This window comes from Agelaius tricolor, unplaced genomic scaffold (assembly GCF_023055355.1).
Source record: "Agelaius tricolor isolate 1412-34295 unplaced genomic scaffold, bAgeTri1.0.p SCAF_6, whole genome shotgun sequence".
Classification (NCBI taxonomy): domain Eukaryota; kingdom Metazoa; phylum Chordata; class Aves; order Passeriformes; family Icteridae; genus Agelaius; species Agelaius tricolor.
Genome location: NW_027269266.1, coordinates 29,817,005 through 29,837,823, shown reverse-complemented (window position 1 = coordinate 29,837,823; position 20,819 = coordinate 29,817,005). Strand labels below are relative to the sequence as shown.

The following is a 20,819-nucleotide window of genomic DNA, read 5'->3' as shown; positions in this document are numbered from 1 at the left end:
ACCTTTATTTGAAACTTAGTCTAAATTTTTCAGCGTTCCATTAAAAGTATTATAACAGTAAGTTATAAAAAAATTGAAAAAAGAACAAAATGCTATATTAATAGTCAGCTGCTCAGCCACAAAATAGCGGTTATCCTTCCTTTCTCACAAATATCTTTCCAAATCATCCCACACCATCAAAATCAATCCATTTGTAGCTCTGACCCAACTTTTTTTTTTCCCTTTTTTTTTTCTTTTATTTTTCCCTGGCATTGGTTAGTATTCCTTTCTAAAGGAGCTCTTACCCTTTTCACATCTCAGCTCTGCCCTCATGTGTGCTGTGCTCCAGCAGCTCCATGAGAATACCCTGCTGGAAGGCAAAAGTGTGCAGTTAGGGCTGCCTTCATCATGGTCTGCTCTGCTGATGAGAACAAGCTGACTGCTCCAGCACTGCCACTGCTGCAGGGAAGCTGACTCACACTGGGCTTGAAGATCTTTCTGCAAGTTCCTGGGGTAGCACACAGGGATAACCAGGGATCTGGAGGGAAGGAGACTGCACACTACCTGTGACGTGCCTGTTCTCCTCATTCTCATGTCCTCTTTCTCCTCCTTCTTCTTTCCACCCATCAAGCAGAACTTTACACTGGGAAGGAGCAAAAGACAAAACAAACAGCACATAACCCTTACTCTTTAATTCCTTTCTTTATGCCTGACTGCAGGAACCCATACAGAGGGCACTGAGCCATTTCCCAAACACCCAGGTTTGTAAATCCACTCTGTGGGAGAATGGTCATGACCATGCATTTAGGCAAATTTAGAGCAGAGCAAAATATGTGAGTACCATTGAATGAAAGAGCTCTGGCTTTAGAGCATGCATAGTTTTTTGTTTTTTTTTTTTTTTCTTTTTTTTCCATAAGTGCACCACTGGCTAAAGCTGGTGCAATAAATGCTTTTTCTGTCTTTGCATGCATACCTGTGCATGTCTATATTGAACAGTACAAATGTTTGTGTTAGTGCCACACCTTTCCTCCTGCCCAACACTTATGGGAAACACAGAGGTGGTGCAGGGCACAGAGGGATGGCACCCTGCAGGTGTTGGGTTAGTTTGGAATCACAGCAGTCCCAAGTCCTGGCCTCTCACAGAATGGTCATCAATGCTACCACTTGACCCCACAGGGGAAGGAGTAATTAAAGCAAACAAAAGGGAAAAATTTAGTTTACTTTTACCTGGTCAAAACCATAGAGCGCAGCATGGAAATTAGCCAGCATCCTTGTAGGGGGTAATTTTAATTGAATTTCTCGTATTCCTTGGGGAATTACGTGCTCTTCTGTGGTTGGAGCTGGCTTAGCGCTGATAAAGACACAGAAATCAGGATGACATAATGTATTGCTCAAGGAGTTTGTCCAAGGTTTTGAACCACTCAGCTACTTAGATGAATATTCCATTGAAAAACAGCCAATATGGTTATTTTACAAAACCAAATAAATTTGTTTTCCTTAAGGCATTGTCATTGTGACTTCTTAATGGGGTAACAGTTAAGTCATTGTCATTTCTTGGTATGTATCGAGGTTTCACCATTAGCTTCTAAAATTTGATTCTGAAGCTAATGAAAATATTATAAACTCAGGGTTAAGTGATCTGTGGTTGTGGGTGTTATCACATACAAAGAAAAGCATAGCTCAGAAGACATCTGGACTCTCATTAATTCTCTGTAGAACTGGGGCCTAGGACAAAACATTTTCAAGACATACCAGGAGCAAGACAGTAGTGCTAGACAGAAAAATGGTTCCAGCTATCCTGCTGCTTAGGAAATATGTCTTAGACTACTTCAGAGTGTAGCTGTCTTTAAAGTTCTAAATATATGAAGACAGTGGAAAGACACTGATAGGTCAGAGAAGAGCGTTATAATGGAAAAGTATCTGCCTCCAAAACACCTCCTGGTGAAAAACAGGAATATCGGGAAAAGTTTAAAATGTGGCTGGGCTAAAGATGTTTTAAACACACTGTCAGCCCACACTCCACATTTCTTTGTTACAGTACTAACATTTCAACTCAAATTGCAGCTCATCCACGAGCTTTTCTTTGGCCCTTCACTGATGTGCCAGAACCTCCTGATTGTGCTGGCAATCTCCATGCAGTGCAGGAAGAATTAGACCCAAAGAATACAACATGTCACTCACACCCTGGCTGCTGCATCACTTTATTATGAGGTCTGCTGGAGGAATATTCCCAAACTGTCCCTCACCACATGGAAAAAGGAACAGAGGAATGGAAATAGAGGGAGACTTTCATATCGCATGACATGATTGCATTCCAGCAGCACCTGAATTGTCATATAGGCTGCATCCATTGAATGCAAAGTGGAAGTGATTAAAGCCTTAATATAATAAAATAAACATTCAATGTATCAGATATCTGAATTTGAGATATTAACTATGAGTGACAGAAGAGTGCAATCTGACACAAAAACCTGAAGTCAGTCTTTCTTCTGCCAGTTTGCCAACCACTGTGCCTACTGCCTTTGCAAGATCTGAAGCCAAAGTAATTTTTAAAGTATTTCCCAGGTCAGTCAGAATCACAGGTGTACGTTGGTTTGTCTTTTTCTTTTTAATATTTAATTATGTACTCTCTAGCCTCCAATAAAATCCATAGTAAAATACTTCATCTTTTTGCTCCAAAATTTTTTTGAAATATAAGCTTACAGGGTTTTTGGGCCCAAATGCAGAAGACTAAATCTTGAGAAACACTGAGTGTGTCCAAGTCCCAATAGTTCTAGCTAGCTTAGAGCCATCTGGGATTTGGCCCAACATCTTCATGAAGTTTCCTTTCCGACTTCCCAAATCCTTCACTATCAAAACCTTTACAACAAAATTGTTGCCTCTCTCCTCCCTCAAGAGCCAGGCATAACAGCCTGGAAAATGGAGCAGGCCTGTAACACCAGAAGCTCCTCAGAAGTTCCCCATCCTTCCCTGAAGCTTCAGGCACAACACTGCCCCCAGAGCAGCTGTGAACCCTGACATTCCCTGAAAACCAACTTGACTCTTCCCTTCACAACATTTCTATGCAGGGTTGTTTTCAGGCTGGCATGATTAGCTCACTTACATGAAATATGGTTAAGCACACTTCCAATTTCATTGCTGACGAAGGGGGCAGTTTGTGCATGCTCCCACAGTGCCTAGCACACCAGGGCCCCTCATTAAACCCATGGTGGTTTTGTTTCATCTGGCAGAAAACACTGACTTTAACCCATCTCTTCATTTGTGGCAGGCAACCTGGCTGGCAGACAAAGCAGGCTGCTGAGGTTAAACCAGGAGAGGAGAGAGCCATCCCATTCCCATAACCACCTTAATGTCAAGGCCTGGAACATGCACTTTCATTTGGCTTCAGGGCTGACAGTTTGTCACATACAAACATTGGCTATTGAGCACAAAACACTGGGGAGGGAGCATCTTTTTTCAGTGGCATTTATGGTTGCTGTGCTCCTGTTCACTCTGTTACTGTGCTGGGAAACCACAGCTAGCCAGGGCATCCCACGGATCTCTTTGTCCACGGCAGAGCGGGTTCTTGGTCCATACAAAGCTGGCCAAAGCCGTGGCTGCTATCTCAGAAAAGCAGCACTCCAGGACTAATTATACAGCTTCCCCAGGGACAGCCAGACCCATTTCATTAAAGTCTCCAATGTGGCTGGCTAAATGGAATAGGAGCTCTTAATTAGGTGGGGGAAGGGTGTGCCTGAGGGCAGGCCTACCCATCCACCAGGGCCTTCTGTGTTATCTCTCCTGCTCCTCCTGGGAGAGTGCACTGTTCAGCAAAGAGTGACATAAACCCTGTTAATACGATGTTTATCCTGTTACAACCAAAAGCAAAAGCAAACAGAACAAGATTATTTGCTTAGAACTATTAATGTTTAGAACTTTTGATGTAATCCACTGTGTATTTTGTGTTCTGGGAACATCTCCCCAGTTGAGGAGGTATTCCCCAGGAGAAAGGCAGTTTGACACTCACTTGGAAAAGAACCCAATGGCCATGTGGGGCAGCTTTCTTGAATGCCTCCTTTGCAACCATCTCCTGCTTTTGTCCTAGAGACATGTTATGAAATCTTCCAAATCTTCTATAGTGAACCCAAGCTTCTTGCCTGCAATAGAAATAATTGGGGAAGGGTGAGTGATAGAGGGGGAGGAGATGGGAAAATTAGCAGAGCAGAAAGGAAAAAGAATGATAATGCCCCCATTAATTTCACTATCACTTGTGCAATGCATATTACTTCCTCTGAAGCACTTCACTAAACCCTTACAATTTCAACAAGCAAAATTGCAAGCTCTCAACAGTGGCCTTATTGCTGGTATTAGAAAAAGCCTGCAGAAATCTGTTCCCTTGGTTTTAAGATAATGACCCTTTTGACATTTTGATAGATGCTCAGCATTGTTACTGAGCTTTAGAAACTCTTATGGGGGGTACAGAGCAATTCCCTCATGAAAAAGGGAGCAACATGTGGTAGATATCACATCAGTTTTTTAACTGATTGGTTCAGTGGGTAAATGCACAAGCCTCTCACCTTGTGGGGCCTGAGCTTAAATTGAGCACAGTGAGGTCACAGCTGTATTAACCTGGTATTCTCACTATTGTCTGTGGGGAATAGTAATCCTACGTATAAAGCCACAGAGCCCTATACAATTGAATATAGTTTGTATAATGACCATTATTTAGTCACAGGGGGCACAAGATTACATGAGCATGGAGAAAATTGCCCTCTGGCCCTCATCTAGTCAAAAGGTAGAAAACAGTACAAAGGAAACCTGCATTATGCCAAGCAGAGGAATGCTCTAAAAATTTCTTCATACCGTAGTGCTTATGGCCTTACACTTTTCATCCTCCCCATTCCCATGAATATGGTGGGGGTGGAAAAAACTTTGGAACTTGAATCTTCTGCTGAAAACAAACTGTGCCCAATTTCCCTACAGTAATGCATATCCCATCCCAGTGACACATGAATCCACAAGGCTTTGTTCTGTTCAGTAAAGAAAATATAACTACACATACATTCTATAAGCACATACACACAAGCATATAACCATACACCAGTTTATACACATTTATAGCCCTGCATGCCCCCATTTCACTTTCGAGCTCAATTGTTCTTTCTTTAATGGGAGACAGTTAAGTGGTCCTTGAACCAGAAGCAAATAAGAGGCTTATGTAGGGTCTCATGATCTTCAAGTGGGCTTAGTCCTGAAGATAGGATGAAAAACACAGGAGTGGCTGGACTGCTCTCTTCTTAGCATTTTGCTAATTCCATCATTGTGCTTTTCGTGTACCTTGAAACAAGATTTTTCTCCACACAATTCCTATACGTGACAAAACATCTGCTAACACAAAAGGTGTGCCTTGATAAGTACTTCAGGTCTGCACCATTATCAGACTTGAGTGTATCTGAGACTGATGGTCATTTCATCAGAGAAATCATCAGGAGAGAGAACTGAAGGCAAGAAGGGAAGCAGGTGGGGAAGCAAGAGAGAAGATGATTTTTCCTATTTCCCTGCAGGATAGTGACCATATGACAAAAGAGAGAAACTTCTGAATAAAAAGGACCTCATTACATGCAAGCAATACTGTCACATAAGCTGGGGCAGTTGGGCAAAATAAGTACCTAAGACTAAGCTTGCCTTCTCAGAAGTCATGTAAAAATGGTGACTGTGGGATGTGGAGCAACAGGCCTATAGGACCATCACTTGGGACTGAAAGACAAAAGCAGTACAACTGGAAAACAAATGTTTCAGTATTCACAGCTGAAGACATACAGAGTCCTTGTTGGTATCATAGAACTTTCAAAAGGGAGACCCTGAAAAATTGTCATCCTGTGGGGTTATCTACCAGCTGTAACACCATAATGAGAACTAACACTGAAAAATACAATTATAGTTGTTAAGAGGATAGCTTACTGTATGTCTGTTTATCAATGACTGTTCTCCTCAGGCATCTATATTCAATCTAAAAGAAATCAGAATCACAGCTCTCCAAATATGCTGTGACTCGTGTTTTACCGCATTACCTTTTCATAAACTTTTCATCAGGAGAACAGGCTGTGAAGGAACACAGTAATGGATCTCAAATTCTGGTTGACCACCCAGTTCTAGAAGTTATTTACTTGCTTCTCAAGATCTGAATTTGTCATGCAAGGCATTACTCTCACACACACTTGCCCTGAAAAATGAACCCTCAGATTTCCTACCTCAGAGCAATACAACATTCTGTCCTGGACAGTATAACTAGTTTCTGAAAAGAGCTTTTCTTCTCCTTTTCTGGATATGTCGAGTCCACTCACTTCTTCCATTTCTTGGTGGATCTTTAAATATCTTTATCTACCCCTCTGAATGCATCCATCACTGCCATAGCCTGGAAGCATGCCAAATACAGATGTTGTACCTTTTGCATGATGACTGAAACAGGATCACACTGATAATTTTTGAGTATGTAAAAACCCCTAGTGCAACCAAGGAACTCAGGACTTGCCTTAAAATACTAAATTACATAAATAATACACAATTACATAAATAAAACACTAAATATATATGCACAACCACGCATACATAAAAATAGTATTGGTAAGAGTTTACTTTGGTTGGTATTGCCATTGTCTGCTTACTGTTAAACATCTAGATACGACAAACTGGAAACCCTCTATGGGACATTTACTAAAGTAAGGAGTGGCAGGGAGTTAAAATTCTAGTTTTAGGGGAGTGGACAAATCATGGTAGAACAGAATTTCCTCACAAGATACAGTATAGATGTTTAAGGGAAAAGGCACTCAAATAGTGAAGAAAACTCCATTTTGAAAACACCACTATTGCTACTAAAAAAATTATGAGAGAATGCATGACTTTATCTGAAAGTGTTTAGGTGAGGCACGTGTCCAGAAATAATAACAGAAAAGATATAGAACTCAAAAGCAATTTTCCCAAACTACTCTAATGATACACCATGGCTGTGTAGTTAAAATGTCAACAGGATTCTTTTGTGTTCAACTCTGAACTGAAAAAGGAAATGCAGTTCAAGGAGTCCTATCTCTTTACTACTTAGAAGAACCATGACAGCACACAAAATTGAAAAAGGTCATCAGAGTTGCTTCAGAGACACCTCTGACTCCCAGTCCAGTACACCTGAGCCCTGACTTTTTCTAGGGCATACAGTTACTAAAATAAAAAGGAAAAGCAATGGCTTGAATGTTATTTGGATATGTGTTATTTACTTCTTACTTATATAGCAGATCAATTTCAACCCTAATTATCAAAATGCAAGCAGCTAAGTCATGCTATTTATCCTGAACCTAGCTTTATGAAGATATTGCAGCATTTAAATGAAAATAATTACATTATAGCATCTCTGGAACTTCTGCAATTTTTGTTGATACTGAAGTAGCAGTCACTCTGTATAAGAAACTACACAACCACAGGGTTTGGGCACAGTCATGAGCTTCCAGAGGAGAAACAGTAAATCCAGTTAATGTCATCATCACCAATATGAAAATTTCTCCTCACCTGAAAAGCCATTTGGGCCAGGAAAATGAGCTTATAATTTTCAAAAATCCTTGGCTTGTGAAAAGAAAGGTCCAATATGTGACAGCTTCTTTTAGGTTAGAGATACAACACTGAATATCTCCTGATTTTTCAACTTGTTTTATTGCTTTGTGGAAGATGCATTGAAGGCCTGAGAGTTAGTATGATTATTTTTATCTATTTGAATTTTGCTTTTTTTGCTTTACTACCCATAAGATAATTGGTTTCCTACTGTAGGCTCCTATAAAGAGCTGACCCAAGCAGTGTAAAATGCAAGAGGCTGAAAAGAGGCTTTTAAAGGAAATTTTCAGCAAACCAGGGGTGAGGGCTGCAAACAGCAATACTCTCCTGCTTCCTTATTTATCTCAGCATGGAGACTCTCTCACTTGAACAAGCTGGTAATTTTAGAGTGGGTGATCTCCCTTACTCACTGCATTTGATCACTTGGTAGGTTTACAACGGGGAATTGTTTACACAGAATTCCTCCAAAGTCTTCCTTCCTGGCCCTGTGGGATGGCTTAACAGAAGGAAGGTAAACTTTTGCAAGCACAGTCAGAAAGCACTGTCAGAATGGAGGCAGCCAACAAAGAGGCCCATGGGGACTCACTGTGGTACAGACCAGCAGGAGATCACATCGTGTTCTCTTCCCTCCGACACGCAGCCCTGCCAATGTAAACATCTGGTACAAGCAATAACTAATGTATCAGGCATCACTGCTGGAGGCAGAATTCTGTTTCTTGCACTTTGAAAAAAAAAGAAGTTGAGAGACATTTTTACCTTCAGTGGGAGCTGGTAGATGGGGTTGACGCTGCCCAGGCTGACACTCCCGGAGTAAGGGGCGGATGCTCTTCCAGCTGTCAGTCTGTAATGCTCTCTTGTCCTGTCACCCTGAGCTTTATTTTCTTTGCCTTCAGCTACCTGAATGGTGACAGCTGTCCTGTTTATTTTTAATGTCTCATAATTATCCTGCACAATTACCAAAATATTCTATTCCATATGGAAAAGAATATGGATATACTCTAGAAAACTGACTTTATTTCAGGCAGTAGCAAATATTTGAAGTAGGTAAAGTTCTTATCTTAGAGAAGCATTAGGGAATAACTGTCCTCTGCAGAAATATGCCTGTTTACCTGGGAAAACATGGCAATCATATATTAATACATTTGTTGAAATTTCATGTTGGTATTTATTAATTTTGTGAGTACTAATTCAAACACCTAAAAAATAAAAGTCAAACATGTGACAACTACATATTATAGATATGAAAATATGAATATGGGGAGGACAGCCCTTTCTGGAAAAGCAGCAATTTGACTATTCCTATTCTAGCTCATAGAAATGCTACACTTAAAATAATATTAATAGAATAATAAGAAGAGACATTTTACAGGTGACTTTAAGTTGTTAGAAACAGTTCAATTGTTACTGCCTTGTGTTGTATTTCTGCTGCAGTTGACTTTGCTGATTTGATTTTCTTTATAAGTTCACTGTGGTCTAGGAGACTGCCCTGGGCAGCTGACAGGCTGAGCAGCATGTCATCCTCCAGCTCCCTAAGCTCAGTCATGAAACCCTTCTGGCTTCTTGGTGAGGACTGACTAGCAGAGCAAACAAAAACACTGTGTTTAAACAACCACAGCAAGAAATAATGTTCTATAGAGTTGTGAGTTATATTTTCTGTTTAATTACATCAGTTGATTTGATTTAATTTCTGAAAGGCCAGTTTGCTTTCTGTCCCAGTGTACTAGATCTGAAGTTCTGCACACCCAAAGTGAGAATGTTTAGGTCGTCATGCACCAGAACTTTATCCCTCTCCTAGTGCCCTTCCTCCTGACGCTACACAAAAGGACTGTGATCTTGCCAGGGAGGGCAACTTGTGATCTATGTGGCAGCTAAGAAAACCAGAGAATAGCACAAGGCTGAAGAACCTCACTTTGGCAGCAGAGTGGGAAAATATTGTCATAGTCTGCTCTGCTGGACTGACCTTCTGACTGTGCAAGAGCTTGACTAGTCTTGTGGGGAGCTCTCAGCCAGACTCTGACTCACACCAAAACCCTGGGTGACACAGGCCTTGTAAGCATGCAGTCCCAGGTGGAACAATGTGCAGATGCAGAGGTAAATGGACAGCTGTTTTCAGATCTCATTCCCAAGTATATGGCTTTCATTCTTCAAAGGGTGATTAAACTCCCTGACCCAGTTTGCCCTTGCATGAAGCAGGAGTACCTCAAACAGGTGGAGCAAATCTTTGTGGACAAAGTTAGTTACTTACATGAGATAACTGGAAAGACACACTAGAGAAGTAGGAGGTATTCTTGCTATTAATTTCACACCCCTAAGTACTTTCTTTTCATGTTTTATCTCATAGATTACATCCTGTCCAAAGTCCTTCCTCTAGCCACATAAAAGCATTTCTCCTCATGCTATATATTGGTATGACTGCAGCAGCCACTGAACTGCATCCCTGCAGGAATAAATTGTGATTTATTAACCAAATGCCCTAGCTCCTAACAGTGCCATTATATCCTTGTACAGACTGGCATGGAATTTTATTTACACTTATTGGCTCAAGATCACTGAAGCACAAAGCACTGCAGAGGGCTTTAAACCTCCTCTGTAAATTAAATGCAATGCACAGAGCAAACCAAGCAGTAGAGAGAAGTGTGGGAATAATATCACAATGAATTTAATTTCTAGCAGAGCTTTAGGTCAAGACAAGCCCTTTGGGAGCGCAGATTTGAACGAATCAGTGAAAGAACCTTCTACACTTTCCAGACTCCTAAAATCTTTCTAATATGGGCTTCTAACATTTACAGTACAGTGGATTCAAGCAGACATATTAATTCTCGACTTAAAATTTCAGAGCAGGCAAGAGACAAATCAAAATATAGTCCTTACCTTATGTTTTTTGTGAGTCTTGCATTAACAACCTCCGCCAACAGCTGGTCTTCCAGCCTGTCCCTGCTGGCAGTGAAATTAATGAACATGGTCTGAGCCCGCAGTTGTGGCTTGTAAGTGAGGGTTAGCCAGTTTAGTGTGAAGGATGAGATGAAAATTCTTTTTGAATTCACATTTTTTGTCTTCAATCTTGGTGCGTCTGGGAAAGAATAAAAGGCACAAGAATGGGGATCTCACTAAATTAAAACCTCATAGGTATCTCAGATTGCAAACAGTGTGTACTGTATGATCTTAGCAGCATAACAAATGCACACAAGCCAAACTTTATGTGCCTGCAACTTAAGAAACAAAATGAGGATGATTGAACAGACCAAAAGTATAAGACAAATACACAGAGTATTTCTTAATTTTTGTAGTTTCATTTGTATATACAGCAGACACAGGGAGATTATTCACTGCTGTACTGAAGAGTCTGTGGCTTAGGCATAAATGTCTATCATCATAGCTTACCAGAAACTTAGGAAAATTTTCAAACAAATGCCAATGAAATAGTTGTTAGTTTTACTATAATTTCCTTAAATATATAGCCTAAAACACTAAGCAGGGACGTGTATTTATTACAAATGGATAGACTAGAGTAGAGGAAATGGCTGGCAACTGAAACAACAAAAATAAAGATTTTTAAGGTAATTTATTAAATATTTCATTCCAAATTAATTATTTGTTGGATGAAAGAATGAGTTATCCTAGGTTCACCTTTTATTTACTGAAATTCATTACTGAAGAGCTGTCATTTCCTGATCCCTTATCTTCAGTGATAAGGGATCACTGTCCTATACTCTGTGCCATTTTGAGGCCCAGCAGGGAGGCAACATGAAGTTCACCTTTCTATTTCTGTGGCATAGCACAAAAAAAAAATTGAAAATAACTTGTAGACTACAGTGTGTGCCATGTGTCTAGTCTGGTGTGACCCAGTGACACAACTCTTTGTCATTGACTTGCCCAGTGAACAGTGTGTCAATTTTCAGGATTTGCTTGCCACACAAGCCTAAAACCAGTATTTTCTGTACAGCAATGGTTTTGAATGTTCTCTGCCAAGAAAGGAGATTCAAATATTAGTAATAAAACTCTGTTTAAAAAAGGACCAATGGAACATTTATAACATGAACTCTTCATAAAATTCAAATTGGCATTTGCTAACTCAATTTTCAAAGTGATTGCATTAACATAGACACTAAACACTTAAAATGCGATTTATGAAAGTCACATCAGGACATGAATAAAGCAAGTACTTTCTGTAGAAATTTTAACATTGATTTGTTTCTAGGCTATCACAGGGCATTTCCAGAGCCAGGAACACAGATTTCAGCTCTTAAGACCCTTCCTTGCCTGCTTCTGACATGCCCTTAGCTACAAAACATAGGTTAAACATAATGGTGTGCTGAGACCCTTCTGCATTTCACCAGTGAGAAGGAAGAAAAGAGAGCTGCTTATGATATATTTTAAGCAAATTCCTTAAGGAAACTACTATGTCTAGTGCTGGGAAACCCATGATTCTACAAAACTCAACATCAGACACATATATTGTACAATACTGCCTTGCAAACTGCTAGAGATGGGTTTTCCAGGCTTGTGCTCATATAATACTGCAATAATTCAGCCATATGACCTTCAGATTATACAGCCTCTCTCAGGTGGACATGTATTCACTGTCCAGTTCTGCAACACAGTCTCTCCACAGCCTTCAAAACTGACTGCAGCTGGAGGGAACAAAACTGTAGAGATTGACATGGAGAGCACAATATTGCTTTGCTTTCAAGACACACACACACACTGATGAAACAAGAGATCTGACAAAAGACACATTCTTCAGTTTGCTTTATCAGAATAAAAACCTTTGCTAAGGGAGTCACGCTATGTTTCAGAACATCTATGAGGAAATATAACAAGTTTTAGAGTTCTGGATTAAAACATTTCCTTTAGGAGTTCTCACTTCACAGAAGCAATAAATAACCAATTTCAGTGATTATCACCTATGAAAGGCAAAACCTACATAATGACTTGGTGGGTTTTATTACTGCAGCTGTTGTAGGTTTTCTGTTAATTACAGATTTGGGAAAAAGAAATGTTTTGTTATTGCTCTTGCACTGTTCAAGAGTATAAGCAACAAGGATAAACAGAGAGGTGGGGAACCCAGTAGGATGACTTAATTTTTTTTCAGTAAAATGTTTAGAGTTTAATTCTGGATTATGAAGAAATGCAGCAAAATAGGCATGAATAATGGAAGTCCATGATAGAAGGAATATAAAAAAAATAGTCACCAAAGAAATTTCTAAAGACAAGTTCTATTTTTGGCAATGTTTTCTTCATAATGTCCTATTCCCTCACCTGCAGCAGATAGAACAGATGGAACTAAAGCACCACTCTACCCAGAAACAGACACAGCATCTTTCATGCAAGTCCCAGCTCCCTGATATTTAAGAACAAAGTAAATTAAAATGAGATTGTTCCCCACTAGGGTTTTTTTTTGTTTTTTCCTGTCGAAATCCTCATAGATTTTGAAATAAAGGAGATTAAGGGATTCAAAAAGGATTTAAAAAGCTTTAAAAAACCTGTATATGCCTTGACTGTAAACTATATTTAGCCAAAGCAAATACAAAACCAAATAAATTCCAGGAGGTAATGTAAGCACTCAGCTATGAGAAGACTGGGATGTGTATAACATCTTGTCTGATCTGTCAATCTGTCTGATTGACACAAAGATCTGCTATTCCCTTGTGTATGTTCTGCCTTAGATAACAATGCCTAGGTCTTTCAAAGAGAGGAACTCATGAAGGTGAGAAATTTTGAATACAGGAACATGACTTCATATAATGAAATGGCTTGAGAGTTTATGCAACATCTTTTCTTATGGGACACTTTAATGCAACACAAAATTAAAGCATTTTTTTTGCCGTTTCAGGGCAGATGTTCTCCAAAATAGACCATAACTCTACATGGCAGAATGGTGGGATAGCTTCCTGTAGCGAGATGTTTTGGATCAGCTCAGCAAAAATGAAATAAGTGATAAATTTTTGGACAGGAAAGTACAGGGAAACAATATTTTTCAGTGGGAAGAAAAAGGGATAAACACATTTTCCAGAGAAGCTTTCATTCAGCTCCTGCTGCTTAAAATTAAAAGCTTCTGGAACTGACTTGCAAACCCCAACAAGTAATGCAGAGAACGAAGCTGAATAAATCAGGTGAAAACAAGTGCAGAACAGAGCTGTTACCAGGCAATCTCAGTAGGCAAACTGTGCAAGTTGGCCAAACTAGTTCAGTGGGAAAAGCACTGCCTTGAAGCTGCACAGCTGACAAGATTGTTCAAGGCAAGGAAAGCTTCTCCCTGTGGAGAAACGGAGCGAATTTTCTTGCTGTTTCATGAATAATAGTCATACCTCATAAGAATGGAAACTTGTTCATACAAGCTATATTTGCACATAAATCAAACTTCAAGAGGTATTCTTAAGCTTAAAAAAACTCTTAATAACCTAATCTTGCAGCTGAAGAGACATGACTACCTCTTTGTGACTGTGCAAAGGAGTTCAGCAAGGGTAACACCTCGTGCAAATGCAAAGAGGAGCCTTATGAACAATGAATTTATTCCTCTGTCTTCTCTCCTATGAGCCAAAATAACATTGATCTGCTATAGGTAATGCTCCTAGACAGTGATTTCCAAAAGAGACATGCTGGGGAAGCAGGATAGGACACACACAGGTAAAAATTCAAATATTAATGGCCATCCATACCAAACCTATTCAATGCACAGTTTCTTTTATAGCAGGTGAAGGCCAAAACCCAACACCACATAGAGTTGGTACCTGTTTACTTTTATGCCTTGGTTTATCTGCTCCAAAAAAATCTAAGTATTTGCATCTTGAATAATTTTTGCATACATTGCTAATTTGTTGCACCCAAATTTTACTTATTTTTTGTCTTGTGGCTGTCCTGCTTACATAAAGCTATGTACTACAACTGGTATTTTCTTAAATTGTTTTATTATTTTTTTCCTTTTCTCCTCCTTCTCAAAGCAAATATCTTGAAATATTTTAACAAAAAACCGAGCTTTTTGAAGCAATTTTGAACATACAGGCAAAGTCTAAAGCTCATTAGAAACAACTGAGCAGTTTTGCAGTTCCAAAATTGAAAATAAAGATGTATCCAAATATGAACACCCAAAATTTGTTAGGCTTCTAAATATGTACTAAGGCACTTAAGCATGAAGTCTGCTTTTCAGAGATAACAAGTACCTTTAGTTCACCCTATTGTGATCTGGTTTTGAGGAAAATATAAATTTATTCATTTGAAGTTCTCCAAGGCTGAGAATTTCTTTTGCAGGCTTCATTCAGAAACCAAGAGCTGCTGTTGCAGAATATCCAGGAGTGCAACATGAGAACCTTCTTGCAAAGAAGGAAGAGGAGAGGTACTCTTCTGATGTGGTTCACAGATCAGCAAGTTCTCTAATAAACAGGCTAGTAAATTTGCTTTGCAAGGAATACAAGTTGATAAATCTCCTTAGCTATGCTTTCTGTCGATTGATATGATAAGATATATTTTACTTAAAATTAGGATTGTCTGAAGCTCAGTGGATTTAATTATTTGTAATTATCCAGTTGTTGTCAGTATGTGGCCATTTTATGACAGTGGTATCTACTCTGTGGGTCAGGTTCAACTGTACATCTTTTCAAACACAGAATTAATGTACTATTGATGAAACCATTACTAGAACCAAATTAAAGTCTGGGCTGATGTATTGGTCCATGGGGTGCTGTCAGACATGAAAGGAGTAATTAGTATTCATTACTTCATACTCTGCAACATTCCAATTATTAATGAACTTCAACTGCTGGACTGCACCATATCTATCACAAATACCTTTCTAGTCTTTCTTTATTAGGAAGAAAAAATTCAAAGTACCTGACAGAATACTAAAATGAAAAAAATAACAGAAATTAATCAAGAATGAGGCAAAATCTGCTTATTTGGAAATAAATGGGGTATATATTGTGTGGGTACATATATATATAGTGGTATATATATATATACACATATATATATATGTATCTATATTTATACACACACAGGCACATGTACCCCTCACAGGTGACTTGTGCATCTTCAATCAGGCACAGAATACCACGTAAATATTCACCAGAATAATCTATTTTTTGATAGTTTCATATGTTTGCTTTTGTGTCCACACACACAACTTCATTGTGCTATGTGGAAGCCTTTGCTAAATAAATGCAAAGCTATGTTGCTGTGACCCTTGTCCTTTTCAATCCAACTTCTTTCTGTTGTTTCACATCCCTTCACATCCTCCCATTCCTTAAAAGTCTGTTACCTTGTGCAGATTCTGATCTCTCTTTTGGACCAGTATAACACTAATTTTCAGTAAAGATCCTTCACTATGGATTCTGGAAAGCAAACTGTATGCTCTAACTCTGAAGCACTTCAAATACAGCTACAGAGAAATGCAACAAAGGGGGATCATTTCAAGGTCTCACAGTGTAGGGCAAGAGTGCATCTTCCAGGACCTCCATGTATACAAGGAGATTTGAGCTGGTTTTTACTGCTTGGATTTACTGTGCAGGAACCAATGCCTGAAATATAGGGTGAAAAGGAAGGAGAAAAATCTAGAGTAATCTGTGCAAAATAAGATAACTTCTTTATTTATAATTTTTTTTTTATATTTTCACTTTCAACAATGTGAAGCTGTGCAAGCACTCTAACCACTCTTTGACTAACATGTGAGATCCATCCAGAAATGCCCCAGGAGTATGTCTGGCTTTGTATCAGAATAAACATCACATTCTACAACATGAAAAATCTAGCTTGTTGATGTGTTGCTTGCAAACAAAAATATAAGAGAGGAACACTTTCAGACTTAAATTCATATTTGAGCAGAAACATGGCATTTCAGTTCATCAGATGAAATATTCAATGAGGTTTAATAAGTTTACTCTCCAGCAACCACAAATCAACATTATTCTTTAGGCTGTCATCTGCATTAAGGACTCAACAATTTAATCCAAAGTTTTTGTGAGAAGAGAGTTTTTGTTATGGAAGACATTAGAGACTGAAATTCTCTTGCACCTAGTACAATCTCCTTTATTTTCCTTATTATCACCCTGAAAATGTGTATCTAAAAGGTACCTAATTAAGATCTTAAGAAGTATTTTAATAGTATTTTTTAAGCTTAGGGGGAAAACTGAGCAGGCATTAACACCTCTGTGACACATGAATTTGTAACCAGGATCAGCTGCACTGGTTTGATGCGTGGGAGGTTGGCAGCAATAACAACAGAAACAGTCCCCATCTCTGGCTTACTTATTTCTGCCCTGTGTCCCACCATATCAGTTTTTCCTCATCATTTGTCTTATTTTCCAGGGTTCTTGTTTGGTTGGTTGTTTTTGTTTTTGTTGTGGTTTTTTTTTTGTTTTTTTTTGTTTTTGTTTTGTTTTGTTTTTTTGGGTTTTTTTTTTGTTTGTTTTTGTTTTTTGTTTTTCTTTCTTTTTTTTTTTAACTGCTTCATGAGATGGTCAAAAAACCAATTATGGCACAGTTTTCTTAGGCTGATATTGCATCTGGAAAACCCTTTACTGTTAAATCCAAATCTACCCCTTAATTTCCAATGCCTTCTCCCTCGCTGTAGATGCCTAACATGGAAAGGAAATACTTTCCTTTCTTTTAAGCTGAATTACAATATATGCTACTCCTTGTTTTACTAATTTTTTTGAAGTAATAAAGTAAAGAATTCCACTCAAGTTTGAGAGACACACATCTATATAGTATTTTGAGTCCAATTTGGAAACTGAGAACATAATTTTGCTATCTAATCAGATGCAGATACTAACATTTTAATATCCACTCATCTCCAGATTTTAGCCATTGCTATTTAAAAATAAATAATTTGTTACATGAGGAGTTGAAGCACTAAGCAAAATGTGGCAATTAAAGCAATATAGATCCAGTTGTCATGGAAAAATTCTGATTACTCAAGCATACATACATTCCCTTTTTAATTGTATGTCTTCCAATCAGAGGATCAAGTATGGGATCAATAGAGTCACACATGTTTTCAATTTTTACAGTCTTTTCAAAAGCCAAAGCTCTTTCAATGGTCTTCAGAAAACTTTACCTGAAAAATATAATTTCCCCCCCTCCAATATTAGATAAATACTGGTTGTAGAAAGATTTCCTTTATATAATATAAATGGTGAAGTTTTTCTAAAAGTATGTGGTTAAACCATGGAAAACTGTTTACAAAGAATTGCCCAGTGTTTAAGAGTTTGACAGTTTTGAGTTCAACATCTTTCTACCTATGCTCTTGCTATTCCTCATATTAAAAATTATATATATATATATATGTATATATATATATAGCATGGTTTTTCTTATAAGCAAATATGGAAATATGGAATTGACATAGAAATGTCAATTCTATATATATATATATAAATATATATATATATATATAATATATATCTATATTTATATCTGTATCAATCTATATCTATACCTATATATTTATATATATTATTGTGTTACAGTTTTTGGTATAAGCTGATTTAAATTATAAACGCTTCCTTGGAGGACTTCAAGAACAATTAGAATCTGAATGACTTGGGAGAAATCTATTTCAATGGGCATGGAAAAAGGAGTAAATAGTAGTGGAAAGATAAGTAATCAGACAATATAACTTGACAGAGCAGGGTACCCCTGAGTGTGAATGAAAAATCATGATTATTTGTAAGAGTTGGAAAAAAGAATGAAAAACAAACCAGGACAGATAATGGAAAAGAGCTGAATCAAATGAGCAGACAGGCTAGATGATTAAGACTTATTTTAAAACTCGGGCATTACTATGACTATTTTGTGTGTTGTGCAATTGTGTGTTATATCTGGAATTTAGTAGAAAATACTCTGAACACCCTTTGAAATGGAGCATTATCACCCTAAATCTAAGTGAAGATAAGAAAACACACGAGGAGATCAGTTACTTGCCAGTGCTATCAGTTAACATATAATTCAGTCATAAGTATAAGAACTAAAAATATGTTTGTTTACCAGGAGATGACCCAGTATTGGCTTTTGCCTTGAGTGCTGCACATGCATGTGAGGTGCAGATGCTGTGATCTGCTGACCAAACTGTAGAGTATAAGTAAGGTTTTACCATTAGGCTTTTCACCCTACCTGTTGAAAAAGTAGTTTGACCCACACAAGAAGTACACATCAACCTTCACTTAATTTCTTTCTCATGACTTGAAAACAGCATAAGAAGGGCACCTTTTCAAGCACAATTTTAAGAGGAAAATGATGCTATGAATAGATGAGCAGAATTGTTGTAATATTTCAATTCTTTAAGTAAGTGCATTTCAACAAAAATCTCTGATGAAAATTAGGGTAACTTGAAGGCAGTAAATGCAAAAGCCAATTCTTCAGCATGCACATATCCTTTCTGTCCTAGACATACGACTTTAAGGTCAGCTCCATATTTATTCTTTACCCATTTAATTCCCTGTTGCTGGGGATCTATCATCAGAGGTCAGCACTCACAGTTTGTTAGAACAGTGGTGTTTTCTGTTGACATCCTATCACCCCTTTTACTCCATGCCACAGCTGTAGCATCAACCCTCAACGTGGCAGTTGGGTCCAGGCCTTCTGTCTCAGGAAAAGGAGCCTTAGAATCAGAGTGGAATATTATCATCCAGCAAGGTTACCAAGCAGCAAGACATGACTCAGTGCAATGCACAAGACAACTGGGGGGATATAAATTAAAGTAAGGCAGAAAAGTAAGGAGGATCCCTGTGGAGTTTCAGATGAAAGAAAAGTGACAAGAAGCAGTTTATCATATTTATAACAGACTTTACAAAAGTGTTTTCTCTCAAGACATTTACTTCATAAAAATATTTATAGTTCAATAAAGTTAAAAATGCATCATATATTATAAAAGTCATTGTATTCTGATATTGCAAATTCAATGCTTCTGTATGCTCTGAGCACCTATTTCTGGAACATAAATCAGTATTCATCCACAAAAAAAAAATAAAATTATTAAAGCAGGATTCCCATGGCATCTTATTAATATAGTTCAGCTACCCTCAAAAGGCAGAGAATGGGGCCATCTCCAGGGGCAGAGGCAGCCACAGAGCTCCCTGTGGGGCAGCAGCTGCAGCAAAGCTCTCGTGTGAGCGCCCCTTCACTGAGTGGGGTCTGTCACAGAGCAGCCATCTCACAGCCACACCTCCTGGGTACCAGCCCCTCACAGGCACTTGCCAGGAGATGAAATAAAATAGAAATGGAAAGCCTGAAATCACTGCTTACCAAACAGGTTTGGGTGGGAAGAGAAATGCCTAATGCAGCACAACAGAATGAGAGTGAATAAATAAGTTGTTTGGAACAAACAAGAGGGGCTGGTGGAAGTGTGATAGAGGAGCTATACCAGATGCTTGGAATTATTTTTTTTCCTTACTGAAGTAAAGGGCAAACCCCCACCAAGTCCTTCATGGTGTTATTGCAGGCTTCCTTATTAGTGATTTTTGGATTGAATTCAAAAGCCATAAATAAAGGAAAGCACTGCATCATCAGTATTAAACCTGAACTACCTCCTGCCCCCATTCAGAAGTATCTTAAAAAGTCTTCCATCAAAATTTCCTTTCTCTCTGGACATGTCTAGTCCTCATTGCTGGCTTTTAGACTGAAGCTTCTTTTAAAAGTACACACTGAAACAAAAAACAACCCCCATGTATATCTGACAGTTATTCATAATGAAAAAGATTACATATATTTAAGGTGAGCTAAATTTGCACAATTATTAGTAATAAGAGTGGCACCGTACCTCTAGTGCAGCTTCTGTGGCACAGTGTCATAGTTACCATAGTATTACAGAACACATGCCACCTTAAATTGTCTAACTCTTGGTTCTAATCTCTGACCCCAAAATAAACCTAACTTTTGATGAATGTGCTGAAAATACAAGCACAGAGGTCCCAGCAGGCATACACTCCCTTCTGCAAGCATGCAATATATTTATCTCCCATGTGTAACACGTTCATCTAAATACATCAAAAGACTGAATACATGATTTGCTTTATCTCTGGACTGTAAGACAACCAATACAATAATATCCACAAGCTGAAATACTTCCTTGTGAAAAACAATAGCACTGGGGTATTGTCAGAGTTCCTAATATTAATTTTCACACAATGCACGAAAAATATCTGAATATATAGGTACATCTATTGTCACCATCTCTGCACAAAGCTGATACTTAATGACATAAAACTACTTGCTGTTCCTTCTGTAGAGAACTATTAATAAACATCTATTTTAACATAACTAGGGTATTTGTT

The 20,819-nt window shown here is 38.3% G+C and overlaps 1 protein-coding gene across 1 annotated transcript in view; it reads right to left on the bottom strand.

Moving 5' to 3' along the window:
- The window catches only part of LOC139591051 (dynein axonemal heavy chain 11-like), a 113,684-nt gene that overhangs the window by 23,574 nt on the left and 69,291 nt on the right, over window positions 1-20,819 (bottom strand). Inside the window, exons 26-30 of the mRNA XM_071429177.1 lie at window positions 10,426-10,624; window positions 8,311-8,451; window positions 3,986-4,115; window positions 1,207-1,330; window positions 285-622 (exon numbers count right to left, since the gene is read on the bottom strand). Coding sequence (XP_071285278.1) covers window positions 10,610-10,624 — 15 coding nt within the window. The 3' untranslated portion in view covers window positions 285-622; window positions 1,207-1,330; window positions 3,986-4,115; window positions 8,311-8,451; window positions 10,426-10,609. The remainder of the gene's footprint in view (window positions 1-284; window positions 623-1,206; window positions 1,331-3,985; window positions 4,116-8,310; window positions 8,452-10,425; window positions 10,625-20,819) is intronic.